The sequence below is a fragment of the Kwoniella mangroviensis genome, assembly GCF_000507465.2.
Source record: "Kwoniella mangroviensis CBS 8507 chromosome 1 map unlocalized Ctg01, whole genome shotgun sequence".
Lineage (NCBI taxonomy): Eukaryota > Fungi > Basidiomycota > Tremellomycetes > Tremellales > Cryptococcaceae > Kwoniella > Kwoniella mangrovensis.
Genome location: NW_027062533.1, coordinates 7,930,582 through 7,955,941, shown reverse-complemented (window position 1 = coordinate 7,955,941; position 25,360 = coordinate 7,930,582). Strand labels below are relative to the sequence as shown.

The window sequence follows — 25,360 nt, the reverse complement described above, 5'->3', positions numbered from 1 at the left end:
AATTCATCTGTATAACTTGGTCAAGCTCCCATTTACCACCTAGGAGCAGGAGCCTTGATCGGATAACTACCGAGTGTTGAGTGAACATCAGCTATCTCAAACGTTCCTCTCGCATGATACGTATAACCCACCTGACAGTCTCTCCTGCGCCTTGCGATTTCTCAACTCTGAAATCAAAGACCAATTCACCGTTATTGTTGTATTCTACTGCAGCATAATTCCTTCGATTCAAGGCGGTCTAATGATGTTACACGTCATGATCAGTATAATAAGTCCAACTAGTGACCGTGCGAACTCACCTTCAACTTCGATGCGGACCCGTCTGTATCTTTCAAGAAGAGCGGAATCATAATCTCATCGGTGTCTTGGGCTACACCATAAACCATATATTAGCATAGATCGGAGATGCGGAACTCAAGTCGTACATGCAAAACACAATACGTACCATCTACATTTCCATCGTCACGATCGGACATCAGAGGACCGCACATCAGCCAAACTCAATTCACCTTCTATCGATCCAGACCATTTCAAAACTCACGCAACGTTCTGTGTTTATTCCTTCCAAGCATAGAGACCATTTTGGCCGCACCGGGAGGAGGAGGCGTCTAAAGGACGTTTAATTAGCTCCATGTGCTTTGTATGTGAATGAAAGAGTGATATGGAGATTGGACGATGAGATGTTATACTCACATTGACGATAGCGCTGGTGATAACGTTCAACATATACCTATGATCCTCTTCAGGCTTGACCGCAAATTTCTTCTTTCCTTTGCTGAAGGTAAACAAACACCCGACGGCCGCCAAGTGGACGTCTCCAGATAAGAATGTAATTCTGAATTTCTGTTCTCTAGCCAACTTTTGACATTCCAATACAAGCCAGTTTCGTTCCTTCTTATGTGTGTTGGCACACCAATGATCGTTCAGATCGTCCAATAGTTCCGAAGCCTGGTTGAACTTGTTGACCATTCCTCCCAGACCCATGGCGTTATGTCGAGCGAGAATGTTGATGGGGTTGTACTTGAAATCTAAGAAATGTTCAAGGAAGGACATACGAGGGTAGGCTATGTGAAAGGTCTGAAATTCAGTATCATCTTTGCTGAGAGAGTTGAGTGACCTACCTATAGGTACACCCAAGAGTATAACAAGCTGTTCAATCCCATGTATCTTCCTTACCTCCCCGAAAGTCTTCGCGTAAGTCTGAGGCGTACAGATCCTATTCAACTTTCTCTCTGCTCTACAATCCAGCGCCAGCAAATTGACTTTCGGACCGAGGTAGACGAGCAACGAGTGAGAGGGGAAAGGAATCCATGGTCCAGGTTCATCACCTACGATCATACTCTTCAGTGTATGAGTGCCGGGAGTAGGATCGACACCGTCCACTTCGTCTATGGTGGCCGAGGGCATCAGTAAGTAGCAAGTCTGTACGGTCGCCTGGACATACCAGATACGAAAAGCTGGAAGAGGAGGAACCACTACGAACACGTATTGTCCGTCAGCCTTGAGGTTATGATGCGTCATGATGAGGAGATGGAAAACTCACGAAATACCCTCTCGATCCTACGAATGACATGACCGGCGAAGCTTGAGTCTCATCATCGTATGTACCGAAACCATCTACAGCACGACCGAACCAAGTCAGCTTATTAGAATTCATGATCTGAAAGTGCAGGGTAGTTCACCAATCAAATCATGATCGTCCAGCATGTTGACCATAGGAATGGACGAATTGGCTCGCCCAAATGCATTACTTCGGAATATCTTGCAGTAGTGGTTGAAGCTATACCGGGGTTAGCTAGGTAAACAGATGGCATATTTTGCAAATGAGCCACCCACTAGAATCTATCAACTGCTTCTCGCTATAACGCAGATGATAAGCTGGATTGTACATCTCGCTGACAGTATATGTATGTCATGCATCACTTACAATAACATCGGTTAATTCAGTACCCAGTTTACTCTTCCTATCGGGGGCGGTGATCCAAGCTATATACCATCAATCGAACCGATCAAAGTAAGTAGCCAATCGTGGCAACGGTTGTTAGGCAGTATGGTCAATACTCACGTTGCATTTCGGGTTCTCTTGTCAGAGCATCACAGTAGATCTGATCACCTCCCCCTACCATACAATGGAAAGGTTTCTCGTGGTGCTTAAGCAATAAATCTTCCCATACGGGGTCGTAACCCGATGGGTAGGAGCCCTTGAACTCGTCGGGATTCACACCTGATGAGAAGCCTGGACGACGGAAATGGACGATTCCAATCAGCTTCCATAAGCCCATCAGATAGAAGCGATTTGTTAGGATAACCCTTGCTCAACTCACCATTACAACTATGTGCTGCCCATCTCATATTCTCTCCTTTCTGAGGAACCACAAAATCCATCTCTGCCCCTCCATTCAACCTGTACCTGACTACCATTTGTGTATGTTGCAAGGGTATTTCAAACATGAACCTGAAGAAAGACATGTCACCATCTTTTGATGAGTAGACGTGGATACGTCTTGCCTGAACGGTCTGCGAGGGGATGAGGTGGATGGTGGAATCGTGAATCGAAGGATCTTCGGCAGATGGGGGAGTATGAGGGTGGAATGTTAGGGTGATGTAAGGTAGGGATGAGAGGTCAGAGCCGCTGAAGAATTATGTCAGCTGGCGGTACTCTGTTGAGGCTACAATCCGGAATCTAGCTGACTCACTCATCTCGTACGACCTGCACAAATGGCGTCAGCCCAAGAGTGAATTGTGCTTGGTGATCTATTCGACTCACGACCAGAGCTCCTCCTTGCCATATGTCATTCTTAACCGTATAATAAGCCAACAATGGACCGCACCTAGTCGAATTGAAAAAATATCGTATCTCGTCAGCTCGACTTATATCATACTTCACTATACTCTATATCACTCACATCAATTGCAAATGGGGATTCATCCTATCCTTGACACTCCAATGTCTTCCCAATTCTGGTCTTTCGACGTGTCCGTCTCCCTGAGGTTGTCCCGGTACAGTTGAATTCCCATTGGCACCTTGTCCATGTTGATGTTGTGTCCAACCATTTTGAACTTCTTTATACTTCAGCACATCTTCCAAAGCAGGTCCAGGCGAAGTGATCGTCCCTCCAGCTTCACCATTAATTTCCAAAGCACCTTTATCCATCCCACTAGGTGCACCAGCATCTTCTTTACCTCCTTCCTCTTTCTTCGTTCCTTCCGGTCCTACCTCGGCGTCCTTCTCCGCATTTACATGTGGGATATTACTGACGTTGGTGTCCTTTACCTTTTCGCTCGATTGAGGTAAGGTAGATAAAGGAGGTTGATTAGGTTCGTTCAATGCACTGATAATTTGACCTTGACCATCGAGGATCACCGGATTCTCCTTTGAGAGGTAGGTGTGGAGATGGAGGGATGGATGAGCATAGTATGATGCGTGGGCTGCCGCTGCTGCACTTCGAGAGAGGTGCTCTGCTCGATGTTTCGTACGGGGTGAGACGGTGTCCCTATGGTAAGTGAAAGAATAAGCGGCTGCTCCGTTACTCAATATGAAGGAAGGAAGAATCACTTACATTGTGAGATAGGTAAGAAAAAACTATGTTATGAGTTAGTAATGGGTCAGGATCGAATGGATATATCCGTGCTATATTTATACAAGAACCAGAACCAGGTAAGCTTTTATGGCTACGTGTTACTCTGCTGTGCTGTGTGTCTATATAACGTTGCCAAGTGAATAAGAGTAAGAAAGAGAGAATGATTTTCCTCCTACTAGAGCTATTATCTCCTTTGATGGATCGGATGCACCACTCATTCCTTTGTGATCACACTCGATCCACTTGGCACGGTACCATCAAACACAACAACAAAAACGACAACGACTACCAAGCAACACTTGTAGACTCACGATCTGATCCGTACCGTATTGTGATTATGTACCTCGTTGAGAGTTATAGAATATTCCACTTCCTAGCTCTTATTTGCTCAGAACGTATGCTATCGAAGTGATGATTACCTTTTCGCAGGCAGTAGAAACACCACTATCAACGAATGTCAAGGATGTTATCTCGATCTTCCGATTTGTTGATTTTCGTTAGTTGCAATATTTTTGTTTTTATTTTTAATGATCAAACGTCACCATACAGGAATGCCAAGCCAATGCAGCAGAGCTTAAGCCTCTTTTTATTCCTATAGGCTCGTATGGAACCAACCGGTGACGTCATCTCATTGGTTCAACGTGGTACTCTTACACTGGTAATGCTTTGATAGAACACGAAGAGGAAGAAAAGGTATCGATAAGCATGCATAGTAGACAGACACGATAATATACTTCGTACTCAAAGATATATTTACAGTACGTACGTAGTACGAGGTAGTATATAAACAAAGAAGAATCCGTGTAGATTATTTCACTGTTCAGTCGAGTTGAAAGTTCAAAGTTGAAAATCCAGACAAGGAAGAGAAAGAGGTCTTAAGAGCAAAGACATTTTCGGTTAATAATAGTTGTTAAAATGTAAGAAGATGAAAATATTGCTACAAAGGTTTATCATATCATATAAAAAGAGAAAACCAAATCCTGAACCAGTCGAGATCAAACCATTTTGGTGTAAAAAATATGTTAATAAAAGATTAGAAACCAGTCCATCCTGAACAAAGCGAAATATAACCACAAGTATGAAAGTTATCAATCATCACTGCCTTCCATGAGACGGATTAGCGACCTGTCAAATCACTCAACGTAAGCCATCATCCTCTTCAGATACGACCCACTAGGTTGAAATTTGACTGGACTCACCCTTAGAGGATCTTCCCTCTCATTATTAGGCGTATCGACACTCCCTTCCCCACCTGTCGAATACCCTCCATAAGGATCATTATACCCTCCGTGTTGAGGTGCATTCAGATAACTATCATCTTGAGGTGCATCTTGGTAATTCGCCGCATCTCGCGGATCGAAATAATATCCTTGATTCCCAGCTTGCAATCCATCATATCCACCTGTATGATGTGGGTGAGTAGCTCCATACCCTCCGGCTGCACCGGCAGCACCTGTGGCAGCAGCAGCATAAGGATCATAACCTCCTGCGTTGGCGTAAGACGCCCCATATTGACCATATTGAGTCATAGGTTGATTGACAGTAGAAGGGTACGATTCCGATGTCGGTCCACTACCCGAATGATAATCTTCGTTATCTTCATCCAAAGGTGATCTGGCTGCTCCACCCGATGATGCTGCTATAGCAGCAGCCGTCACTTCCCTATCTAATCTCTGTCTTCTACGTCTTCTGAAACACAACAAGCCCAATGCGAAGATTATCCCCACTACCACTAAACCAACCACCACGAACACACCCGCCACAGCACCTTTGTTGTTGAAGAATGAATTCGTACTGGATCCACTTCCATTGCCACCGCTGTCCAACGCACCCGTCGGGTTGTGCACTATCCGGGTGACGGTGTATACCTGTCCGTCGGAAGTGGTCACGTACGATGAGGTGATTTCGGATGGGGTCGAGGTGGTAGATCGTCCCTCGGAGTCGGTGGTGGTCACTACGCCTACTGCCGAGGTTACCGTTGATTCGGAAGAGGTGGAGGAAGGCTGAACAATGACTGTGGATGTGCTGTTGAAATTCATATCAGTGCATGTATCAAAAGGGGGAGATGAAAATAACAGCAGACTTACGTGGTACCAGGCTGACTGGATTCACCTGCTGAAGGAGAAGCTGACTGGCTCTGTTGAGTGGATGACTGTCCTACAGTGATGGTAGTAGTCGTGCCATCAGGTGTGGAACTAAATACAAGTGAATTTTCGAGGTTAGCACGATCTACACATGCACAAAGGATCTGAACGGAGTTTTTGACCCACGTAGGTTCCGCACTTGGGCTCTGGGATTGACTCTGCTGCTGACTTGATGGAGCAGCACTAGGACTAGCCGAAGCTGAGGGACTAGGTGAGGCACTAGGACTAGGTGACTGACTGGCTTCGGACGAGGGTGCGCTGGATGGCTGCTGAGAAGACGGTTCGGCAGATGGAGAAGGCGATGGCGAAGGTGAGGGTGAGGCGGAAGGGGACGGTTCAGCTGATGATGATGGTGCTGCTGAAGGTGAAGGCGATGGTGATGCAGATGGTGAGGGATCGGCTGAAGATGGTTCGGCGGCAGCGGATGACGGTGCAGCAGATGACGGTTCGGGTTCAGCCGATGTGGTAGGTGAAGGTTCAGCAGAGGGGGAGGGAGAAGGAGAAGGAGCTTGATGTCAGAAAGATTGTTGTTCGATCGCACCAGAGCACGCACAGCACGAGAGGAGGAGGGAGGCGAAGGGATAGGATAAACGAGAACCGGGTATAGGGAGGGTTGGGAGAAGGACATGGGAGGGCATCGGCATCACGCAATGATGAGCGTAGCACAAAGCGCAAAGCAAGAGACAAGACAAAATCATCAACTATCCATTCCTGTATAGTTTCTGTTTCTGAAAATGACCCTCTTCTCCAACTATACACGAACTTGACCTGATCGCAGGATATAGAATAGGTTCACTTACCTGCTGCAGAGCTTGCCTCGGGGGCAGCAGACGATACGTCCTGTCTTGGTTTTATATTCCTACGACGTAGGAGTGAAGTGACTTGAGCCATGATGATTAGATGATTACTGGGAGTGGTTGATGGTGATTATAGCTTTGATTTATGCTGTATGTTTATTTATGATTGAGCGGTACAACGAGGATGTTGAATAGCGACTGACGGTGAGAATGAGAATGAAGATGAAACCGTTCTTTCTTTCCTTTTTTTTCGGTTGAGAACGATAAGCTAATCCTTTATGATCCAAAGTAAATGACAATCCACTCCAACAAATTATTATATTATGCTGTGTGTCTGTGTCGATCCTCCTCTGACACAGTGGACAGACACGAAGAACAATAAGAAAGACGAAGGACGCAAAGAGAAAGAATGAGGATGACAGAGATGGCAGACGGAGGTGTGTGCCCTAAAGAGAGAGGTTATCACCCTAATCCTTAATATCAGACTGAATGCTGTGCTATCTCGCTCGCATGATGAGAAAATCCCAATAAAATCAAATAAAATCAAAATCCACTAAGAAAAGCTGAGCGGAAGATAGTATGCGCTGTCGCCACGTGTTTGACTTTGGGATTAGTCCGAACATGAAAATAACGGGTCAGACGGGATACAGCACTCGGACCTTTCGAATGACGTACTACCTGGTCAAAAGTGGCTGTATCCTTTTCCCCACGTAAGACATGAACATATCATGGCGTACTCTGTATATCTACAAATCGAACATACATATAGGATCATCTAATTCACAACCAGTAGACCGAAAAATTGAATAAGAGGAAATAAGTAAGACTGTTTTGGGTCATCATTATCGGAAATGTGGTTATCGCTTTGTCATTTCGCATATTCTCGTCCCTCGAAACTACAGCTTAAACAAGAAACCCAACTATATCCCATCAAATTATCAGCTGAATTCCTTGTCAACGGAAAGGGGAGAGAAGATAAGAAAACTCAAAATTTACATCCTCAACAGTCAATTTACCCAATGCTGCATCAGGATCTTTGTTAAGCGCAGCTTCAGTCATAGCCAGTTTCTTATGCTGTAATTGAACGATCTGATCTTCAATACTGTCTTCGATAACTAATTTAACCACTTTAACAGGTCTCTTCTGACCTAATCTGTGGATACGATCCATCGCTTGGTATTCCACTGAAGGATTCCACTATCGATCACAATATGCCATGTCAGCGCAACATCCCAAACTTTTTTTTCGACATTAAGGGGTATCTCGTCATAAACCTACCCAACTGTCCATCATGAACACCATACTTGCTTCTGTCAGATTCAAAGCTACACCTCCAGCTTTTAAGGAGATCAAAAACACCGTGACATGGGTATTGTTCACTACGATGCAAATCATTAGCTGGTCTCCTGACGGCACTATCAATGACCATAGTAGTATAGACTCACTAAAATGCTGGATGGTCGCATCTCGTTGCTGGGGTGTCATACCACCTTCCAATCGACAGATCTGCGATATATGAGTTAGTTTTGAAGGACGTTAATCAACTCCCGACTCACATTAAACCCAGCTCGTTGTAATCTGAAAGCTACCAAATCAAGGAAAGAGACGAATTGAGAGCTGTGCCGACTCACATCGTCAGCTGAAGGCGATTACGAACAAGATCGGGAGCTGAACACTCACAAAACAAGCGATTTGATGGTACAATCCTTGTTCCTCAATTTCTCTAATTCTTCGACTAACGCCTCAAGCTTGGATGAAGATCGCCAGTTCTATCAATGACAAAATCAGCTTCCCACGGTCTTTACGCCAAACCAGAACCACCCAGAGTTTCACTTACTTGTAAGTCCAATCTACTCAATATACCTTGTCGAGCTTTCTTATTATTATCTTCCAGATCCAGCGCTTCAGCTTCGAGATCAATCGAAATCTCGATATGACAAACGGGACATTCCGGCTACCAACATTGCAATGAGTGAGCTGCTGATCGATATTCCCTGAAGTTGCAACTCACCTTGTGCCCTCTGGCTTGCTTCACTTCGAGATACTGTCTTATACATTCTCTGTCGAACACATGATGACACTGGGACATGATCGCATCTTCTGCCTGCAGATCACAGACAAGGATCTGTCAGCTACATTAGTTGAATGACACGCAGATCAGCTCACCGTATCATTACACAGTCTGCAAACAGTCCCTTCTGGAGCGTCTTTGACGAGTGCACCGGTTCTACCTCTAAGAACCAGATCAGGATGACAAGCCATTTGTCGCACTAACCAAAAAAGTTAGCCTGATGATACGATATTACTGCGGGTTACAACCGACTCACTCCTTGTGATAAGGGAGAAGATATTCGAATAATCTGATCACAATCCCTTGTTAGCTACATGGCTGATTACAGCGCATAGAAGCGAGCTGACTCACTATTCAAGACGGTACCTTCACCAACATAAGTTGAGAATTGTCGCTTAGCATTCGTGAATAAAGACATATACAGTTCTTTCTCGGCTGGACTGAAATAATCTCTTCTGACTACGATCGTTCGAGGAGGCAATCCCAGATCATCTGCTCTTTCAAGTTTAGTTCTTCTAAGCATCATCCTATCCAGCAAGATCTTGAGCTTTTTGAAAGCCGTATGACCCGGTCCACCTTCTTCTATACCATATCGAGCGATTGGAGTGAGAATTTCGGTATTCTGATAAGGAACGGTGGTCAGCTGATGAGTTTCATGCGTTGATTATAAGCTGATGCTACTCACCCAGAAACAAACGTGATCCATAGGTTTATGACCACACGAATCACATGTTCGCTTATCCTTGAATTGCCAATGTAAAGATTTACAGTCACATTTCTTGCAGAAGTAGTGACTGGGCAGGTGGAATAGCCATTTAGTTGAGCCCTAGAGCAGAGACAGACAGACAACTCACCTGAAGGGGTCGGCCCCTAAAAATCTAACCAAAGAGTACAGCTCTCCTACTCTATTCTGCAAGGGTGTACCTGAAAGACACCATTTATAGGTAGCGTGTAACGCGAAAGCAGCTTTAGCAGCATTCGTGCTTCGTTCTTTGATATTATGAGCTTCGTCAAGAATGACTCTGAGAGATCAATGACGGAGATGATAAGCTCTCTGATATTCTTCCGGAGCTGAATGAGATAGCTTACCTGTACCATTCGAATTCGTGCATTGGTGACTTCTCCTTGATGAAGTTATTACCTCTCTTAAACCCTCTTTGTTGTCTTCTAAACGCAGCTTCCAGTGTACCATAAGACGAAAGGACCTTTTGTCATAGACATGAGCTGTAACCTTTGCAATTAGAGGATAGGAACAACTCACCACGTCGTACTTCTTCAATTCATTCGCTTTCATCCTCTGCTGGCCATGCCAAAGACAAACCGTGAATCCTTCCGCATGAGTTTCGATCTCATGTTTCCACTGCATCAACGCTACTACCGGTGCCACTACCAACGAGGGTTTTCTTCTGGGTTCAGAAAGAAGTAAAGCGATAGTTTGGATTCTACCAAACAATGTAGATGAGCGATGACCTTCATTTCACGGTAGTAACGGGGAACTCACGTTTTACCCATACCCATCTCATCGGCTAACATCCCACCTTTCCACGGTCCTTCTTCCTGCTTCTTCATCCAGTACAGACTTTCTTTCTGGAACGGTAATAGGGTTAATCTCAATGACGGATGAGCTTCCATTGTTACCGGTTTAACAGGTTCGACGTTGGCTTGAAGATCTCCCCATACATCCTCAAGTTCAGGATGGCTCTACACACCATAAGGATTCTTAGAATCAGCAATGACACTCAACAAAGAGGGCTTCAGCCGACGAGAACGCTTGGACATACCATACTGAGAGCCACCAGATTCTTCTCACCATTCGTCAATTTTCTACCCAACTTCTTACTCAACTCCTTCTCCTTCTTCTTCCTAGGCGCAGCAGCTTCTTCATATCGTTTTCGTTCCAGTCTCGCTTTCTCCTTCATCTTTCTGAGACTCATCATCTTCATTTCATCAGGATCTAATCCTTCACCTTCGGATCCCAGCTCATCAGCCAATTCTTCAATCCATTTCCCATCAGCTAATGATCGTCCTTTTCCCGCGAATCTACCTTTTCCACCGGATTTACGAGCTTTCTTACGAGGTTTGACATCTAACGAATCGTCCGATGAAAAATCTAGATCTGACGCATCATCCTCCTCAGAATCGGTGATTTGAGCTTCGTCGGCTGATATATCGGATAAGACAGTTGATAATCCAGAGTCATCATCTGATAAGGGTGTCATGTCGGTCGCAGCTTCTGAATGAGGTGTCATATCTCCACCTCGGGTGGAAGGGGTGTTGGTACCGTTGGTACCTTTGAATCGTTCTATAATATGATATCAGCTATCGTCTTTCTAGCGCGTTGAGGGAGTGTAAAGCTGAAGCTTACTTTCCGCAGCTTTGGCCACAGCGGCTCTCAAAGCAGCTTGGTTCCCCTTTGTCTTTCTTGTACTTTTCGTAGGTGTACTCGTTCCTTTGGTAGAAGCGTTAGATCTAGTTCTGGGTGTCGTTTTGGATTTTTGTGTGGAAGCTTTGATAGCTTGTTTAAGTTGTTTCTCCTCCTCGTCACTATCCATAGCGTATCCAGCATCTTCTTCAAACTCAGTCTCTTCGTCTGTCAAAGGTGGAGTCAACTCTTTCTTGGCTTTACCTTTACTCGCTCTGGGCAATCTACCCCGAGTAGTTTTCGGAGCATCGAACTCGAGGTCTGAGGTCTGAACTTTGGATACAGAAGAGAATTTACCAATGTTGAATGGTGCTTGTTCGGCAGGGTCGACTTTGGCTTTACCCTTTCGTGAGCGCGATGTAGTGGATTTGAATTCTTCCTGCTCCGGTTCTCCATCTTTCATCTAGTACGGAATATCTCGTCAGCTCAATGAATCTCATGCCAACGTGAGGGAAGATCTGATAGCTATACATACTTCGACCTCTTCGTTCTCTACTTTGACTAGGCCATTACCATTGGTCTGACCTCTTTTGCCATTGGTAGGCGATTCGAGGGTCATGTTATCCGCACTGTCGGTTTTGTCCAGACCCAACTTGGATCTTCTGCTAGGAAGAGTGACAGATTCCAATTTGTATCGTTTTGATGAAGAGGGTCCAGAGGTAGAGTTGAAAGGTGATTCGGGCGATTCTACGCGTCATCCATATTTAGCTCGAACACTTGCCAGAGCGAGTACTTCAAGAAGATTAAGCAGAGACGTAAACTCACCTTCTTTGACTCCGTATTCTACAATCCCTTCTTCGCTCCCCTCACTGACTTCTGATCCCAAAGCGATAGCGATTGAGTCTTCGTCCTCTAGACTAGTTGGAGTTTCGGGTTGAACAGCTGATTTCCTACCTTTTGTCTTCGTTCTGGAAATGGTGGAGCTATCTCCATTTGCCACCGACTTGTCCGTCTTACCTGGGGTAGAAGAGGTGGTAGAGTGAGCTGGGGTAGGTAAGGACTGACGAGCTGATCTGCGAGGAGGCATCTTGTATATGAATGCCTTTTGATTTGATATGGAAGGATAGGGCAGGGGAGAAAAAAAAAGAAAAAAGAGAAGAGGTATAAAGTGTACGGTGGTAGGATAACGAGATTACCATGGAGGAGTGGAGTGGAGGTTGAGTAGATTAAAAAGTTTAAAAAGTCGCGTATATCTCATGATGATCGCCGATCCAGTCAACCGTTACTCAACCGCCACGCTCAGATCTTACGACCTTCGTAACAACGGAGAAAAGTGATCATTCACAGTGGCATGCACTGCTTGATGACTAGTGGGCTGTAGGAGACTGTCCTGCAGCGCATCAACTCAACCGACAGGGCGATGGCCAAAGCATTGAAAGAGGGTTATGAAATTCACCGTTGTGCGATCACAGTCCGAATAAACCACGTTTAGCCTCTCTTGTGTTGGACCTGCAGAGGATATGCAACGCATTTGCAGATCCTCTGTCTTTCATAACGCATCTATGTATTTGTTGCATGTCAATGTAATTATACCTGATGCTCTTCAGCCTCAGGGACAAGTCCCTTCCCATGCTTTGTCACATACTCTGCTAAATCCTCTACGCTGATGATTTTCAATCCCCATTCTCTGGCGAATCTCCAGCAGTCGTCCCTCCTAGCCATCGATCCGTCTTCTTTCGTCGGGTGGACAAGTTCGCATAACAGTCCTGCAGGAGGGAGGTTGGATAGGTAACATAGGTCTGTGGGAAGGAGGAAGAGCAATTAGCGTGATGCACGGATAGGAAATGGTAGGAGGAAAGTAAGGGAAAAGAAGAATTGTGATAGGATATAGTGGATTATCAGATATTTTCTTTGCCATATCATATTTGCGTTTTAGACACGTAGCTTAATATGATGGAATACATCCCAAACCATTGTCTTGTACTTGATACAGCCAAGAAAAGCACGGAAAGAAACAGGAGCTTTCCTAAGGCTCATGAGAGAAACATCGCAACTTACCAACAGCGCATTCCGTGTGTCCTCTTCTCTTCCTCGTACCTCCCGGAGCATACCTCAGCGTTACCATATGACCAGGTCTGGTCAGATCGTTCTCCTGACTATCGGGAGAAGCTAACAATCTTGCGGTATACGCACGATCATGCGCGGATATACCTGTTGATACGGGGTGTCTGGACGAGTTGGCATCGACAGTCAAATGGTAGGCTGTTCCCTTTGGGTCTTCTGATTTACCCGATGTTGGAAGGAGAGGTGGGAGAGAAAGGGCTGAGAGACGAGAAGGTGGGAGGGAAAGACAGATGAATCCGCTAATTCAATCGGGCCAAAACACAGATTAGCTTCATGAAGATGTCGATTCTAGACTGATCTATTCCCCACAGCCATCTCACATCTCCTAAGTCTGTGCTGATGGACAGTAAAATGAAGTAGGACATTGGTAGCAAGACTCACCTAGTCCACTTGATCATCCAAGCCATACCTTCCGTCGTAATCTTACTAGCCGCACATACAAGATCACCTTCGTTCTCCCTCGACTCATCATCCATCACTACCACGAACCCACCCTGAGCTATCGCCTCTATCGCATCAGGTATAGAATCAAACTGGAATGGTGTAGGTGGTGTGGTAGGAGGGGATGATGTAGCTGTTGGACGGGACATCTCGAAGGTGGAGGTAAAGAGATCCGGATATATGCCTTGCTGAAAGAGGGCTTGATGATATGATGTTTGTTTTCGATCAGGGGATACAGAATAGTTTTCCTGGCAATGAAACAGTTGACTCTCGACAATCTCTCTGTGGTATATGTATATAACTATGTCAAGATGATTGTGATCTTTGTCAGTAATATCCTACGCTACGAAATCAACTTTTTTTTCTGAAATGTTGATAATCAAATTGCGTGAGTCGCTTGTTATGCTTTTCAACTTCCGACGGATAAGTCCGCTTATCCCCTTGCAACGGATCTCACATTGTGCAAGTAACAGCTCATGCTTTACGAGCTGGGCGAGGATGGTATTTATAACTTGGTTCGTCATGCACTGCTCAGGTGGCAGCAAGCTGAGGCTGACATTTGTGGATTGGCACCTGTACACTAAATTTTTCAATAAATAAAGAGGAAAATAGAATCTGATGTACTTTGAGCTGATGAGCGGACATATACCCCCATGCCCTTCGGCTATAGGCCAGTCTAATGCGGAGTGCCTTGCCGAACTCGTGTCGTAATCTATTCCTGCTTCTCCTCGGCCATCCACATCCACATCTACAACAATAATCACTGGAAACGGCCGATCCAAGAACCATCGATGACGATGAAATGCATGTTTATGACAATGACAGAATATCATACATAACATAACTTATCATCTTGTTGACATCCTTTCATTCATCCTTTGTAAAATACCTCAGCCACCGCCATACAGATCGGATTCCGAGTGATACTTCCTTATCTGTCAGCATCAAAAGTATATATACGTTCCAACGTCAATCGATTCATCCCATTTGAATCGCCATCTCCAACTTAAAATCATATCATCCCTTCCAATCTCACTGAGACCTTCCGGTCCACTTCGACGCCTAATCAGAATCAAAACCAAAATGACTACAACACCTCAACCGATCCACGCATCTCCCTCTACCTCCATTCCTGAACGACCATTGTCGGCCCCTCCTCTTCCTCGAGCGAGGGATATCCCAAAGGATTTCAAATCTTCCTTATCGGCTTGGTGGTCCACCTCTTCATACAAGGAAGCTCGCCTAGCTGAAGAACGTTTACTACGACGTATGGCCGCTTTCGAACCTTCCTCTGTACCTGCTCAACAAGTATCGAAAGGATGGTTTGGATCTAGCTCATCAAGCAAACAAGCTACAGATAATGATTTACCAGAAACTGAAATTGGTCAAATCAAAGATCCTTTACCCATATCTTCTACTGGTCTAGTAGCGACTCTCCGAAATGTGTTCATACCTACTCCTAATCCTACTTTGGCACCTCAACATCCCGCTGACCCAAGAGACCTCACACCGGGAAGTGCGACTTCTTCTTCAACGGATTTGTCCGGTGCAAGTGCAAACACGAAAGAGAAGAAGAAGCATCACCACGAATGTAAGAAGGGAGAAGAAGGGAAGATGGTCGATTTCATAAATACTTTGGAAATTACAAAACCTCAAGATAAAGATAGTAAAGAGGCGGTAGTGGTTTTACATGGTTACGCAGCTGCTTTAGGGTGAGTCAACTGGTCTCCAACCTAATGAAATCGAGTGGATGGTGTTGGAATTCGAACATCGATTGCTTGAATCTGATATCCATGGTATATTGAGGGTTTATATGCTGACTCTGGCCCATATCGTTTACTTAGCTTCTTCTTCCGTAATTGGGAATCCATATCTGTCTCCTCATCGTCAACAGGTCGACGTACCTTCTTCCTAGATTGGTTAGGTATGGGCTTATCTTCCAGACCTTCCCCCTCATTACTCAACTCACCATCCAACACACCAATTCCATCACGTGTATCAAGGGCAGAGCATTTCTTTGTCTCTTCTCTCGAATCATGGCGGGAATCAGTAGGAGTGGAGAAAATGATTTTGGTCGGTCATTCCCTGGGCGGTTATCTCGCATCAGCATACTCAGTTAGATATCCAGAAAGAGTCAAGGGTCTGATCCTTTTGTCTCCGGCTGGTATACCCCATGGACCTGAATATGTCAAATATCCTTTATCATCCGAACTTACCTCGAGAGATAATGTACAAACGCAGACGAGAAGTCCACCTGAAACTCCTCAGGAATTGGACGACGCTACTGATGCGGCTGAGGCGGAGCTGAACAGTGGTCCGCAAGGAGAAGCGAAGGAATGGGCGAAAAGGAGAGAAGAGAGTTTCGTAAGGAGGAACATGATGAAATGTGAGTCAAATCAAATCTTATATACAATGCTGGTCATTTTTTTGACCTTGAATTGTTGGAATAGTCTTCACATGGGGATGGGAACGCGGCATGTCCCCATTCAGTATCCTCCGGAGCGTAGGTCCATTCGGCCCATTATGGGTCGGTAAATATTCGAGTCGACGATTTGCCGCTCAGTCAGAAGAAGACGTGAGGGATCTTCATTCGTATATATATGGTACGAGTATCATGAAAGGTAGTGGAGAATATTGTATCTGTAAGTGATCATTCGATTGGAGGCAAGAAGAAATTTCCAGGCATTGAAAAGTTTACTGACGGCTGACTTGCTAGCTCATATCCTTGCTCCCGGTGCTTATGCGAGGATACCTATCCTCGATCGAATAAATAGATTGAAAGTACCTGTTACATTCATGTACGGTGATAACGATTGTAAGTTACTCCTCTGCGCATACAAGTCACTGGTTTGGACTTGAGCTGATCTGCTCACTGACTCATAGGGATGGACGTGAAAGGTGGTGAAGATTCCTTGAAATTACTTGAGGAATCAGGAAACACTCAATCGTCATGTCACGTTATTCCTAAAGCAGGACATCATTTGTATTTGGATAATCCTGATTATACCAATAAATTGATCGATAAAGCTATTAAAGCGATTCCCAAGGAACTGTCATAGAGTGTAATTGTCGACCAGAAATGGAATGGAATGGAAAGGTCGTTAGATTATAGATGCTTTTGTATTGACTGAGACACATATACCCTATATTACATTACAGAAGATAGCGGATTTCATCATTTCATTGACTCATTATAATGATATAATATATACAGATTGGAAGGGGATGTAGTTTCGTACTCTCGTGACTGATGTGTAAATGTATAATAATTCGTATAGATGAGATTTTGTATGCAAGGTATGACAACAATGATACGATAACAGAGGGAAGATAGAAAAAGGTAAACGGGAGTTATGGAAGGGAGTTTTTAGTATAATCATTTGGCTAATAATACCTGTAAAAGGTGTTGATACACAATCAGCAAGCCAGGTATATCATATTGATTCAAGTGAAGAAGAAGAAGAAGAAGAAGAAGAAGAAGAAGAGGGAGATGATGATGATGATGGTGGTGGTAATAATGACTTACTCAATTTCGAGCTGTTATGACCACAAAACGAGCGATTCAAGATCAATTTCATGGTTCAGTTCAGTATGAAGCCCGAATTGTGCGATGGAAAAAACGGGGAACGTACGAATTGTAAAGCAACATATCGTGGTGAAAGCAAGTTCAACCCCTGTGGGTTGAACAGCGTTTTATTGGATTCTTGAATAAATCGTTCAGCTCTTTGCAGTTCCTATTACGAAGACGAAGTCATAAAAGGTTAGTTTACATGCTGAATGGACCATATAATCTGTTCTATCACCCAAATCTGGATTTTCTCACCTTTTCAAAATGACTTTCCCTCCATATCAAACTCGTCCAAAGTGTTCCCACAGCAATCAAATTATCCCATATGGTCGCTCTGACAGAATACGCCGAATAGAGGATCTCGTTGAGAGTAGTGACAAACTCAGACATTTGATGCGGCTGGATCTGCAAGTGAGCCATCAAGGTCAAAACAGAATTTCAAACCTTCAGCTCATATACTTGGGTTAATTGGTTCGAGATTTTGTACATGCTCGTAAGAGGTGAATGGCGACTTACCCTTCCTTCCAATTCCATTGGATAGACTGTATCGAACCTGGTACACTCATAGCTAGTTAGCGATGCCACCGTGATATATTTAAGCCTCGGAAGGGTGTGTGATTATTGAAGTGGGCATCATGCAACTACAACTCACTGACATACTTCCCCACCACTCCAATCCCTTTCTATCCTTACGATCTCTTTCGGTAGATGTTTGCCTATCGTCCCTGTTATGGGTTGATGGAAATATGAGTGGGGAGGGAGAGCTCGAAGAGCATAGTACGATCTCGGTTTGCTGTGATTTTTGACATATGGTGTTGATAGGGATGAACATATAAGCATATAACGTATTGTTGAATTGGTTGTAGACGACCGTAATCCAATGTTATCATTCGTAATGGGAGTAATGCAATTTGATCATCATATCAGCTTCCAAGACGCTCATTAGTCGTGAATATTCATACATACCCATTCCCACCTCTCCAACCTTTCAAATCCCTCCCAACTTTCTCTTCCCATTCCTTCAATTTCGACCTTTCGAACTCTTCTTCCCAATCCTGGTACTTTCCTTTCGATATATCCCCATATTCTCTGTCTCCAGATTGTCGAATCACACTGAAACTACCACTGTTACTATTTATCACTTCGTTGAGGTTTTGTCTGACTAATGGAGTGGTCTCCGTATGTGATCCTGGAGTGTAAGGTGTCTGTGTTTGCGTTTGTGGGGAAGTGGTGGATAATGGATGAGGAGCGGTGAAGGGGATCGCACTTGCACTTGCGTTGGCAGTTGAGCCTGAAGACATGATCTGTACTTTTGACTTTGGTGAGTGGATGGCCCGACTTGGGTCTTGGATCGTGCTGCTGATGCTCTAGGTGGAGTATGCTGATATTGTCATTGCAGTCATTGGCATCATATTGATGACAAAGGTATATAAGAGTGATGTATGTCAAGTGAAGGTAAGTCTGAATGACGCTTGGACCTCCAATTCAATCCTAATCCTATTCGATGTTTGCTTGTACTTTGTTGACCGTCGGGAAGTCACACAATCGACCGACGATCACTCCATTCCAGGTGGCAACTCATCTCATTGTTCATCTGACCACGATTGATGCATGCAACAAATGCAAGGCTGAATAAGTAAGTGCATTGTTATATTTACTCCATACTATATCTAATTTGGTATAGACAAAATCCGAGTATATATATCTAGAACATCCGTCCGAATTGATTTTATAATTATAACAACTTTTCAATCTCCTCTTTCAATTTCTCAGGTTTGGTAGATGATCCATACCTTCCTACTACTTTACCTGCCTTGTCAACGAGGAATTTGGTAAAGTTCCTGTATATTCCAAAAAAAAAAAGCATGAGCGCATGTCCATATGACTTTTACGGCGCTAGGAGGATGAACATACCACTTGATAGAAGTTGTACCTGCTATACCACCTACACCATCCCCTTTCTGGGATTTCAACCATGCAAATACTTCGTTCATGTTTTTACCGTTCACTTCGGATTTCTTCATCAAAGGGAAGGTTACACCGTGGTTGAGCTGTACAAGAAAGGGCAGATGGGTATCAGTACATGGCATAAGGCCGAGGCGATGGTGAATATGAATGGTCTGCATTTGGATTAGAACTCACAGTACAGAATGAAGAAATGTCGTCATCGGTACCAGGTTCTTGACTCCCGAACTCGTTGGAAGGGAAACCCAATACTTCTAAGCCTTTATCATGGTATGATTTGTACAGCTCTTCGAGGCCGGTGTACTGTTCAAATACAATTTGCGAGTCAGTCACAACTGGACATTGGTCGATCGTAAATTAGAAAGAGGGATAAGATGCTCACTTGATATGTGAATCCACTGAACCCATTCACCAATCCATCATCAGTCCCTTATCTTTCCCAAATACTGTGATGATGAACAAACAACGGATGACTCACCATTTGGATGCTGTGTTCACTATCAATACAACCTTTCCTTTCAAAGTTGCCTACACAGGTCAGATCACCTCGTCAGTACCTTACCGATTAATAGAGTAGATCGACGATATACTCACAAAGTCTAATTCACCTTTACTCCCAGGTAAAGTAGCTTTCAACTCGTAGAAACTCTTCTTGGCAATTTCAGAGGGGATCGATTCGTATCCTAATTTGGCGAATAGACTCATGATGTAGATGATGGATCAAGAACGATATTATATTGGTACGTTATGAATAAACAAGTAAGATGATCGAGTGAGATTGGATGATTTGTAATATAGGTGAGCAACAAGACGACAGACAAAAGGAAAGATAAACAAATTCAGCTTGACTATATATATGTTTTATCTGATGCTATCAAGAGAAAAACGATTATATCATCTCATTCACCGTTATTCCGTCCAGTCCACTAACCACCGAACGACCCACGGGCATCGTAGGTGGTTAGACGCCGAATAAATAGTTCGAGAACAACTGAGTTCTTGCATATTCATATGCATAATGCGATGGTGCAAAATAATGATCATTCGCCGTAAGTGCCTTAAGCCTGAAAAGGTGAATGGTACCCATAACAGACAGGTCGTTTTCATAACGAATTAAACCGAACGACTTGGAAAAACCTTCGGGTAATGCAAGAGGAAGGACGATCCGGGATTTGCGGAAAAACTCGAAAGTGGAAGTGGAAGTGGAAGTGATGACATAAGACAAAAATCACAATCAATGGCGGTCGATTTCAAGTCTTATCTCAATTTGAATTTGATTATTAGTCAGTCCACGCCAGTATTGCTGATGACATCTATCATACATAAAAGCAAGCATCTTTCGAGTGTACAGAGAATCAATATGATCAAAGATACGGCTGTATACCATACCCGATGAAAACTGATGGATCTAAGGCGTATCTCATACCCGATAAAAAATAATAATCTTTGAACCTGATTCACGACAGCACACCTAATCAAAAGTGATCTTGGTCGCAGCAGGAGCATCACTAGTATCCTTATAGAAAGCACCATATGAACCGTTTTCTATCCGCCAAGCAAATGAATCAATCGTCAGCAATGAACTACTTGTACTGCACTCAGTGAAGACTTGACGACTCACCCTTCTTCTTGATGGTCGTAGGGAACCTATCCATCTCCTTTGGAACGTCCGCTCCAACATCTCTAAGTACTCTCATAAATTCACCTGCCAAGGATTTCTCATGGTTCTCCCCAGTGAAGAAAGTTACGGCTTTACCTGTCTTGCCTGCTCGTCCAGTTCGACCGCATCGGTGAACAAAGTCCTCTGCGGTATCAGAGTGTATCAGCTATGCTCTAAGATATGGGACAAGAACATTGTACAAAGATAGTCTGAACAGAGGAGCTTCGGTATTGAGGTTGAGTTTGAGGTTATATGTAGGACAGACAGACGACCAACTCACCAGTAGTCAAAGGGAACGTCACATTAATGACCAACCCCACATCAGGAATATCCAACCCTCTCGCAGCTACATCCGTAGCAACGAGTACATTCTGTTTACCAGTCTTGAACAAGTCCAAAGCCTTGAATCGAGCGTCCTGAGTCATATCACCATGTAACGCGCCGACGTTATAGTTGGCTTTTCGGATTGTGTATTCGAGACGTTGAGCTTCTTTCTTGTATAAGGCGAACACTAGTATACGTGTAGGGGATGTGGGAGTGTTGGGGTGAGCTTTCAAGTGATTTCGCAGGTGGTACAATAATCGACCGCTAGATGATTTACATGTATTAGATTGGTTCATCTCAAAAGGGATAGGAGCAGAAGTCAGGGAAGTGGCAGACTCACTCTTTGTCCCTTGAGTTGTCCAAGACTTCTACGACTTGATCTATCCTCTTGTTAGCTGAAAGCTCGTCTGATCCAACGGTTATTCGAATAGGGTCGTTGAGGAAGGAAGAAGCGAGTCTTCGGACTGATTCAGGCCAGGTGGCGGAGACTGTGTATAAGAAGATGACAGCTTAGCGTGTTGTTACGATTACATGGACTGGACAGAGCAGAAAAAGTGTACTATGTCGCGATGCCATAGGTAACATGCCCCGTCCAATGCATCGATGAACAAGATGGCAAAGATAGTGGTGTTTACTCACACATGACAGTTTGTCTACCTTTGGTATGATCAGGCGTATGAGCTATAATCCTCCTGATATCATTCTCGAAACCTTGGTCTAACATTCTATCCGCTTCGTCTAACACAAGGTATGATACGCTGCATCATAGACACAGGGTCAGCGACGGTCGCATTCGGTATAATAAGATAACTTAAAGGGGGATAAGTAGGACAATATGAAATATAGATGCCCTGTTTATGGGTCACATCTTCCACTTTCGTTCTAGTATATGTCCTGGTATATTGTCCATATGTCACAAGGGACCGAAAAGAGAAACAACCTTTGAAACTCTTCACTCACCTACTCAAATCCAAATCACCCGCATCAGCCAAATCCAATGTTCTTCCAGGCGTTCCCACGACAATCCTTGTCTCTCCCTTTTTCAACTCATTTATCTGCTCGTATTTACCTACACCACCGAATAAACAGACCGAATTGATCCCTACGGATTTACCAAAAGCCGATATCGTATCGTGCGATTGTTGGGCGAGTTCTCGAGTAGGTGCCAAGACCAACATGGCAATTTGACCTTTACCTTTCTTCCCCACGGGTGGAAGGGAGGATACATGGTTAAGACCTGGTACACCGAATGATAGAGTTTTACCTGATCCTGTTTCTGCTATACCCACTACGTCCCTCTTGGCCAGTAGTGCTGGCCAACTGCATGCTTGAATTGGCGTAGGTTTAGAAAATGATTTGAGGAATGGTTGAAGTGCGGGATTGATAGGTAAAGATGGTATAGAGAGGATTGGAGGATAGACCGAAGGGGTTAAAGTGATGTTTTGCGAGGTGAGATAAGTATTGTGTTCGGCGGTGAATTCAGTTGAAATACTTGGCATAGAAGACGATGGACCGGTAGTGCTGGTGGTAGTGGCGGCTTGAGCTTTAGCGAGCTTCTTTTGCTGTTTCTTACTCAACATCGGAGTAGGTTCCTCTGCAGAAGGGACGGAAGATTCAACGGGAGTAGCTGATTCTTCAGTCTCTTCGGTCTTCGACTTCTTCGACTTCTTCTTTGGTGGTTCATCTGCGCCGCCTACAGTCTCGGAAGATTGAGCAGCCCCATCGGCTCCAATAGATTTACTCTTCTTCTTCTTGTCCTTCTTCTCTTTCTTCTCTTTTACTGTTTCTTCCACTGCATCTTCACTACTCTTCCTCTTCTTCTCCTTCTTCTCCTGCACGGCAGGAGTTGATTCACCAGAAGTACCAGCGGCGGCTGCTGCTTTGGCAGCTTTCCTAGCTCGTTTCTCCTCTTTCAATCGTTTCTTCTCCTCCTTGCTTATCGCTGGGGCAGCTTCTTCAATGGACATGTTGAATAGTTGGTGTTCTACGATGGGTCTGTCTGCTGTATTATCCCAATATATGCATATGGACGATCGCAATCAATAATTTTTGATTTTGTAAATAAATCTTTCGCCGGAACGCTCCTAGATCTGAAATTTCGACCTTAAAGGGGTGGTACACATATGTTTCTCTTTTTCCGACGGATCGAAGTCAGTCACGGGTCATCTCCGTCAGGATGCTCTCGTGCTCTATGTATATTCTCAACCATGGGAGTTGCTATTTGATCAAGCGGTAACAATGAAAATGGTCATTCATGTACAGGTGGATGTAAGAGAGAAAGATGATAGATAATACAATATACGACATAAAAACGCAATCTCCTTTAAACGTCGGTTTCAACTCAGGTTTCTCCTCATTCTCTCAATTCCAAACAGTTCAAAACAATCTAGTGATTAAGTAAATACCTTTACAGAGGTAGAGTTGCGATTCACTTCCACCTGAGACGGCCGGTCAAATCGCTCTTAGAATCCCTAACCATCAATGTCCATCCTCCCATTAGCCACACCATTAGCACCTCCTTCCTCTTCTTGTTCATCATCTTCTTCCTTCTGTAACAGCTCCCTAGCCTTTTTCATAGCGAAGGCAGCCTCTTTTGAATAATGGTTATTTCTCTTTGCGGCGAATTCCTTATGTTTCGCTTTCTGCTCTTCGTCCATCTCATCTTCGCTATCGCTAAATACCTCACCGGAGTTGGCAGCGGTATTAGCGGCTGTCGCTCCCAATGCCTCCGGTCCGGGGATATTGGGTTTTCCACCTGATTGAGAAGAGTGAGATGATCTGGATGAGCCAGATGAGCCGGGTCGAACGGGTCTGTCGCGAGCAGGTAACGAGAATGAAGCTGATCGAGAGGAACTGCTTGAAACGGAAGGTCGTCTGGGTACTTCGTCTTGAGGTTGTTGAGCTTGAGAGTTGAAGAGGGTATTTTCGGCGAGGGAGTTGGGGGTGCTTGGGAAGCTGGTCGAGTTCATACGGGTCAGCCCTTGTACCTCAAACTGAATCATGCAAGATGCATAAACGAGAAAGAAGTCTTACCTTCCCCGTCCTGGATCCAGAGGTGTATTAGGTGATTTAGGAGCTTGATCATGCTCGAGGTCGAAGTTTGGGATATCGTTGTCTACATCAACGTGACATATGTAAGTAAGGTACAATTCCAGATGAGTGATAGTCGAGTCATAAGAAGATGAATGACCCACCCAACACTCGATCGTTCTCAGCGTCGTATCGTACATAGGGTGTTTTGGGTTCGGTGATTTTCCTATAAACATAGTAGTGTATGTTAGTAACATATATCGTATAGATAACATAGCATCACTCACATTAACGAATCCTTCTGTATCTCGGTCAATGCGATGTTTGCTTCGTCCCATTGTAGGCTATAAAGTATATGTCGTAGTCAGTATAGATGCTATATATATGTTTCATATATCTAGTAGTATTCCCCCATCCCACCCCTAGCTACCAATATGAACTGTGACCCCATCCCACCCCTAGCTACCGATATGTACTGTGCCCACCCACCCGCCCTTGATATGAACACCGCCCCCATCCCACCCCGAACTGCCGTAGCAAAAGTGAAAACTCACTGGTTATCCACCACCATCCCCTCCTCCCCCATCCCGCTACCCCTTCTGAGGGGATTCTTCAGAATCCCCCTAGAAGGCGGTGGCCTATCCGCACTGGACACCAAAGGCGGTGACTCCAACAGATCATCCGTCGCCGGTGCCGGTGGTCCCTCTGTACGTGGGATATCAATATGATCAGGGTGTGGGTGAGTGGATGCGTAGGTGTGTTTGGGTGGTTCGGGTGGGATCATCGTGTCTGTCCAAGTTGCTGTTGTTGCTGGAAAATACAAGCTGCTAACACCAAGGATGTAAATGATAAATATGTGTATATAGACAACCAAAAGAGATATGAGATGCAATTATGTTTAATGAGAAGTAGACGTGATCCTCGCTCTAACTGGTCACTAGACACACTTGAATAACATCGGATGTAGTTCACTATGTGAATTCTCAAACAGTACTCGTAATCAACGAGCAAGCACTTGACACGAGGTTAGGTTACTACATCATCGCCATGCATCGCCATTGTATCGGTTACTTGCCACATGTTTACGTTATCCTCCGGTGGACAGGATAAAATACAATAAATGGATATACTGGAATATTCCACAGACCGTTGATACACGTGTCTGATGCGATATCTTGTATATCTTCCACGTCGGCATCTGTCACTGTCACTGCCATTGACGCGATCCCGTAGTCACATCCAAACTTATTCCATCCCATTCCTCGCTTTCTCGACTTTCTCAACCTCACCATC

The 25,360-nt window shown here is 44.4% G+C and overlaps 9 protein-coding genes across 9 annotated transcripts; 1 reads left to right on the top strand and 8 right to left on the bottom strand.

The window, feature by feature from the left end:
• Window positions 1-32: 32 nt before the first annotated feature.
• On the bottom strand, window positions 33-3,799 carry I203_102989 (uncharacterized protein; the record flags this gene model as incomplete). The annotated part of the gene is made up of 18 exons (XM_019147268.1): window positions 33-66; window positions 132-238; window positions 300-370; window positions 542-608; window positions 694-1,064; window positions 1,122-1,388; window positions 1,445-1,475; window positions 1,544-1,617; window positions 1,683-1,780; window positions 1,837-1,859; window positions 1,928-1,986; window positions 2,066-2,236; window positions 2,325-2,632; window positions 2,697-2,710; window positions 2,768-2,831; window positions 2,907-3,494; window positions 3,561-3,583; window positions 3,758-3,799. 18 exons carry the CDS (start codon window positions 3,797-3,799, stop codon window positions 33-35), a joined length of 2,412 nt encoding a protein of 803 aa, XP_019003818.1.
• An 877-nt stretch (window positions 3,800-4,676) lies between these two features.
• On the bottom strand, window positions 4,677-6,616 carry I203_102988 (uncharacterized protein; the record flags this gene model as incomplete). Its single annotated transcript, XM_019147267.1, has 5 exons — window positions 4,677-4,706; window positions 4,781-5,606; window positions 5,669-5,776; window positions 5,852-6,233; window positions 6,526-6,616. The coding sequence occupies 5 exons, from the start codon at window positions 6,614-6,616 to the stop codon at window positions 4,677-4,679; spliced, it is 1,437 nt and encodes a 478-aa protein (XP_019003817.1).
• An 802-nt stretch (window positions 6,617-7,418) lies between these two features.
• On the bottom strand, window positions 7,419-12,042 carry I203_102987 (uncharacterized protein; the record flags this gene model as incomplete). Its single annotated transcript, XM_019147266.1, has 20 exons — window positions 7,419-7,442; window positions 7,519-7,719; window positions 7,801-7,901; window positions 7,968-8,028; window positions 8,079-8,139; window positions 8,203-8,291; window positions 8,360-8,476; window positions 8,534-8,626; window positions 8,689-8,792; window positions 8,850-8,882; window positions 8,945-9,215; window positions 9,279-9,387; window positions 9,448-9,615; window positions 9,683-9,798; window positions 9,855-10,035; window positions 10,095-10,294; window positions 10,375-10,895; window positions 10,959-11,418; window positions 11,491-11,702; window positions 11,781-12,042. 20 exons carry the CDS (start codon window positions 12,040-12,042, stop codon window positions 7,419-7,421), a joined length of 3,384 nt encoding a protein of 1,127 aa, XP_019003816.1.
• A 500-nt stretch (window positions 12,043-12,542) lies between these two features.
• I203_102986 (3,4-dihydroxy-2-butanone-4-phosphate synthase) lies at window positions 12,543-13,669 on the bottom strand (the record flags this gene model as incomplete). The annotated part of the gene is made up of 3 exons (XM_019147265.1): window positions 12,543-12,754; window positions 13,014-13,318; window positions 13,461-13,669. 3 exons carry the CDS (start codon window positions 13,667-13,669, stop codon window positions 12,543-12,545), a joined length of 726 nt encoding a protein of 241 aa, XP_019003815.1.
• Window positions 13,670-14,603: 934 nt separating this feature from the next.
• Window positions 14,604-16,579, top strand: I203_102985 (uncharacterized protein; the record flags this gene model as incomplete). The annotated part of the gene is made up of 5 exons (XM_019147264.1): window positions 14,604-15,232; window positions 15,365-15,906; window positions 15,971-16,162; window positions 16,237-16,335; window positions 16,404-16,579. The coding sequence occupies 5 exons, from the start codon at window positions 14,604-14,606 to the stop codon at window positions 16,577-16,579; spliced, it is 1,638 nt and encodes a 545-aa protein (XP_019003814.1).
• A 522-nt stretch (window positions 16,580-17,101) lies between these two features.
• Window positions 17,102-18,389, bottom strand: I203_102984 (uncharacterized protein; the record flags this gene model as incomplete). Its single annotated transcript, XM_019147263.1, has 5 exons — window positions 17,102-17,254; window positions 17,344-17,493; window positions 17,605-17,641; window positions 17,741-17,881; window positions 18,055-18,389. The coding sequence occupies 5 exons, from the start codon at window positions 18,387-18,389 to the stop codon at window positions 17,102-17,104; spliced, it is 816 nt and encodes a 271-aa protein (XP_019003813.1).
• A 434-nt stretch (window positions 18,390-18,823) lies between these two features.
• Window positions 18,824-19,758, bottom strand: I203_102983 (uncharacterized protein; the record flags this gene model as incomplete). The annotated part of the gene is made up of 6 exons (XM_019147262.1): window positions 18,824-18,929; window positions 19,003-19,139; window positions 19,231-19,356; window positions 19,436-19,451; window positions 19,532-19,581; window positions 19,648-19,758. 6 exons carry the CDS (start codon window positions 19,756-19,758, stop codon window positions 18,824-18,826), a joined length of 546 nt encoding a protein of 181 aa, XP_019003812.1.
• Window positions 19,759-20,524: 766 nt separating this feature from the next.
• Window positions 20,525-23,004, bottom strand: I203_102982 (ATP-dependent RNA helicase DBP3; the record flags this gene model as incomplete). Its single annotated transcript, XM_019147261.1, has 6 exons — window positions 20,525-20,598; window positions 20,675-20,857; window positions 20,994-21,301; window positions 21,378-21,525; window positions 21,677-21,795; window positions 21,998-23,004. The coding sequence occupies 6 exons, from the start codon at window positions 23,002-23,004 to the stop codon at window positions 20,525-20,527; spliced, it is 1,839 nt and encodes a 612-aa protein (XP_019003811.1).
• A 504-nt stretch (window positions 23,005-23,508) lies between these two features.
• I203_102981 (uncharacterized protein) lies at window positions 23,509-24,851 on the bottom strand (the record flags this gene model as incomplete). The annotated part of the gene is made up of 5 exons (XM_019147260.1): window positions 23,509-23,992; window positions 24,071-24,152; window positions 24,232-24,293; window positions 24,355-24,411; window positions 24,622-24,851. The coding sequence occupies 5 exons, from the start codon at window positions 24,849-24,851 to the stop codon at window positions 23,509-23,511; spliced, it is 915 nt and encodes a 304-aa protein (XP_019003810.1).
• Window positions 24,852-25,360: the final 509 nt, after the last annotated feature.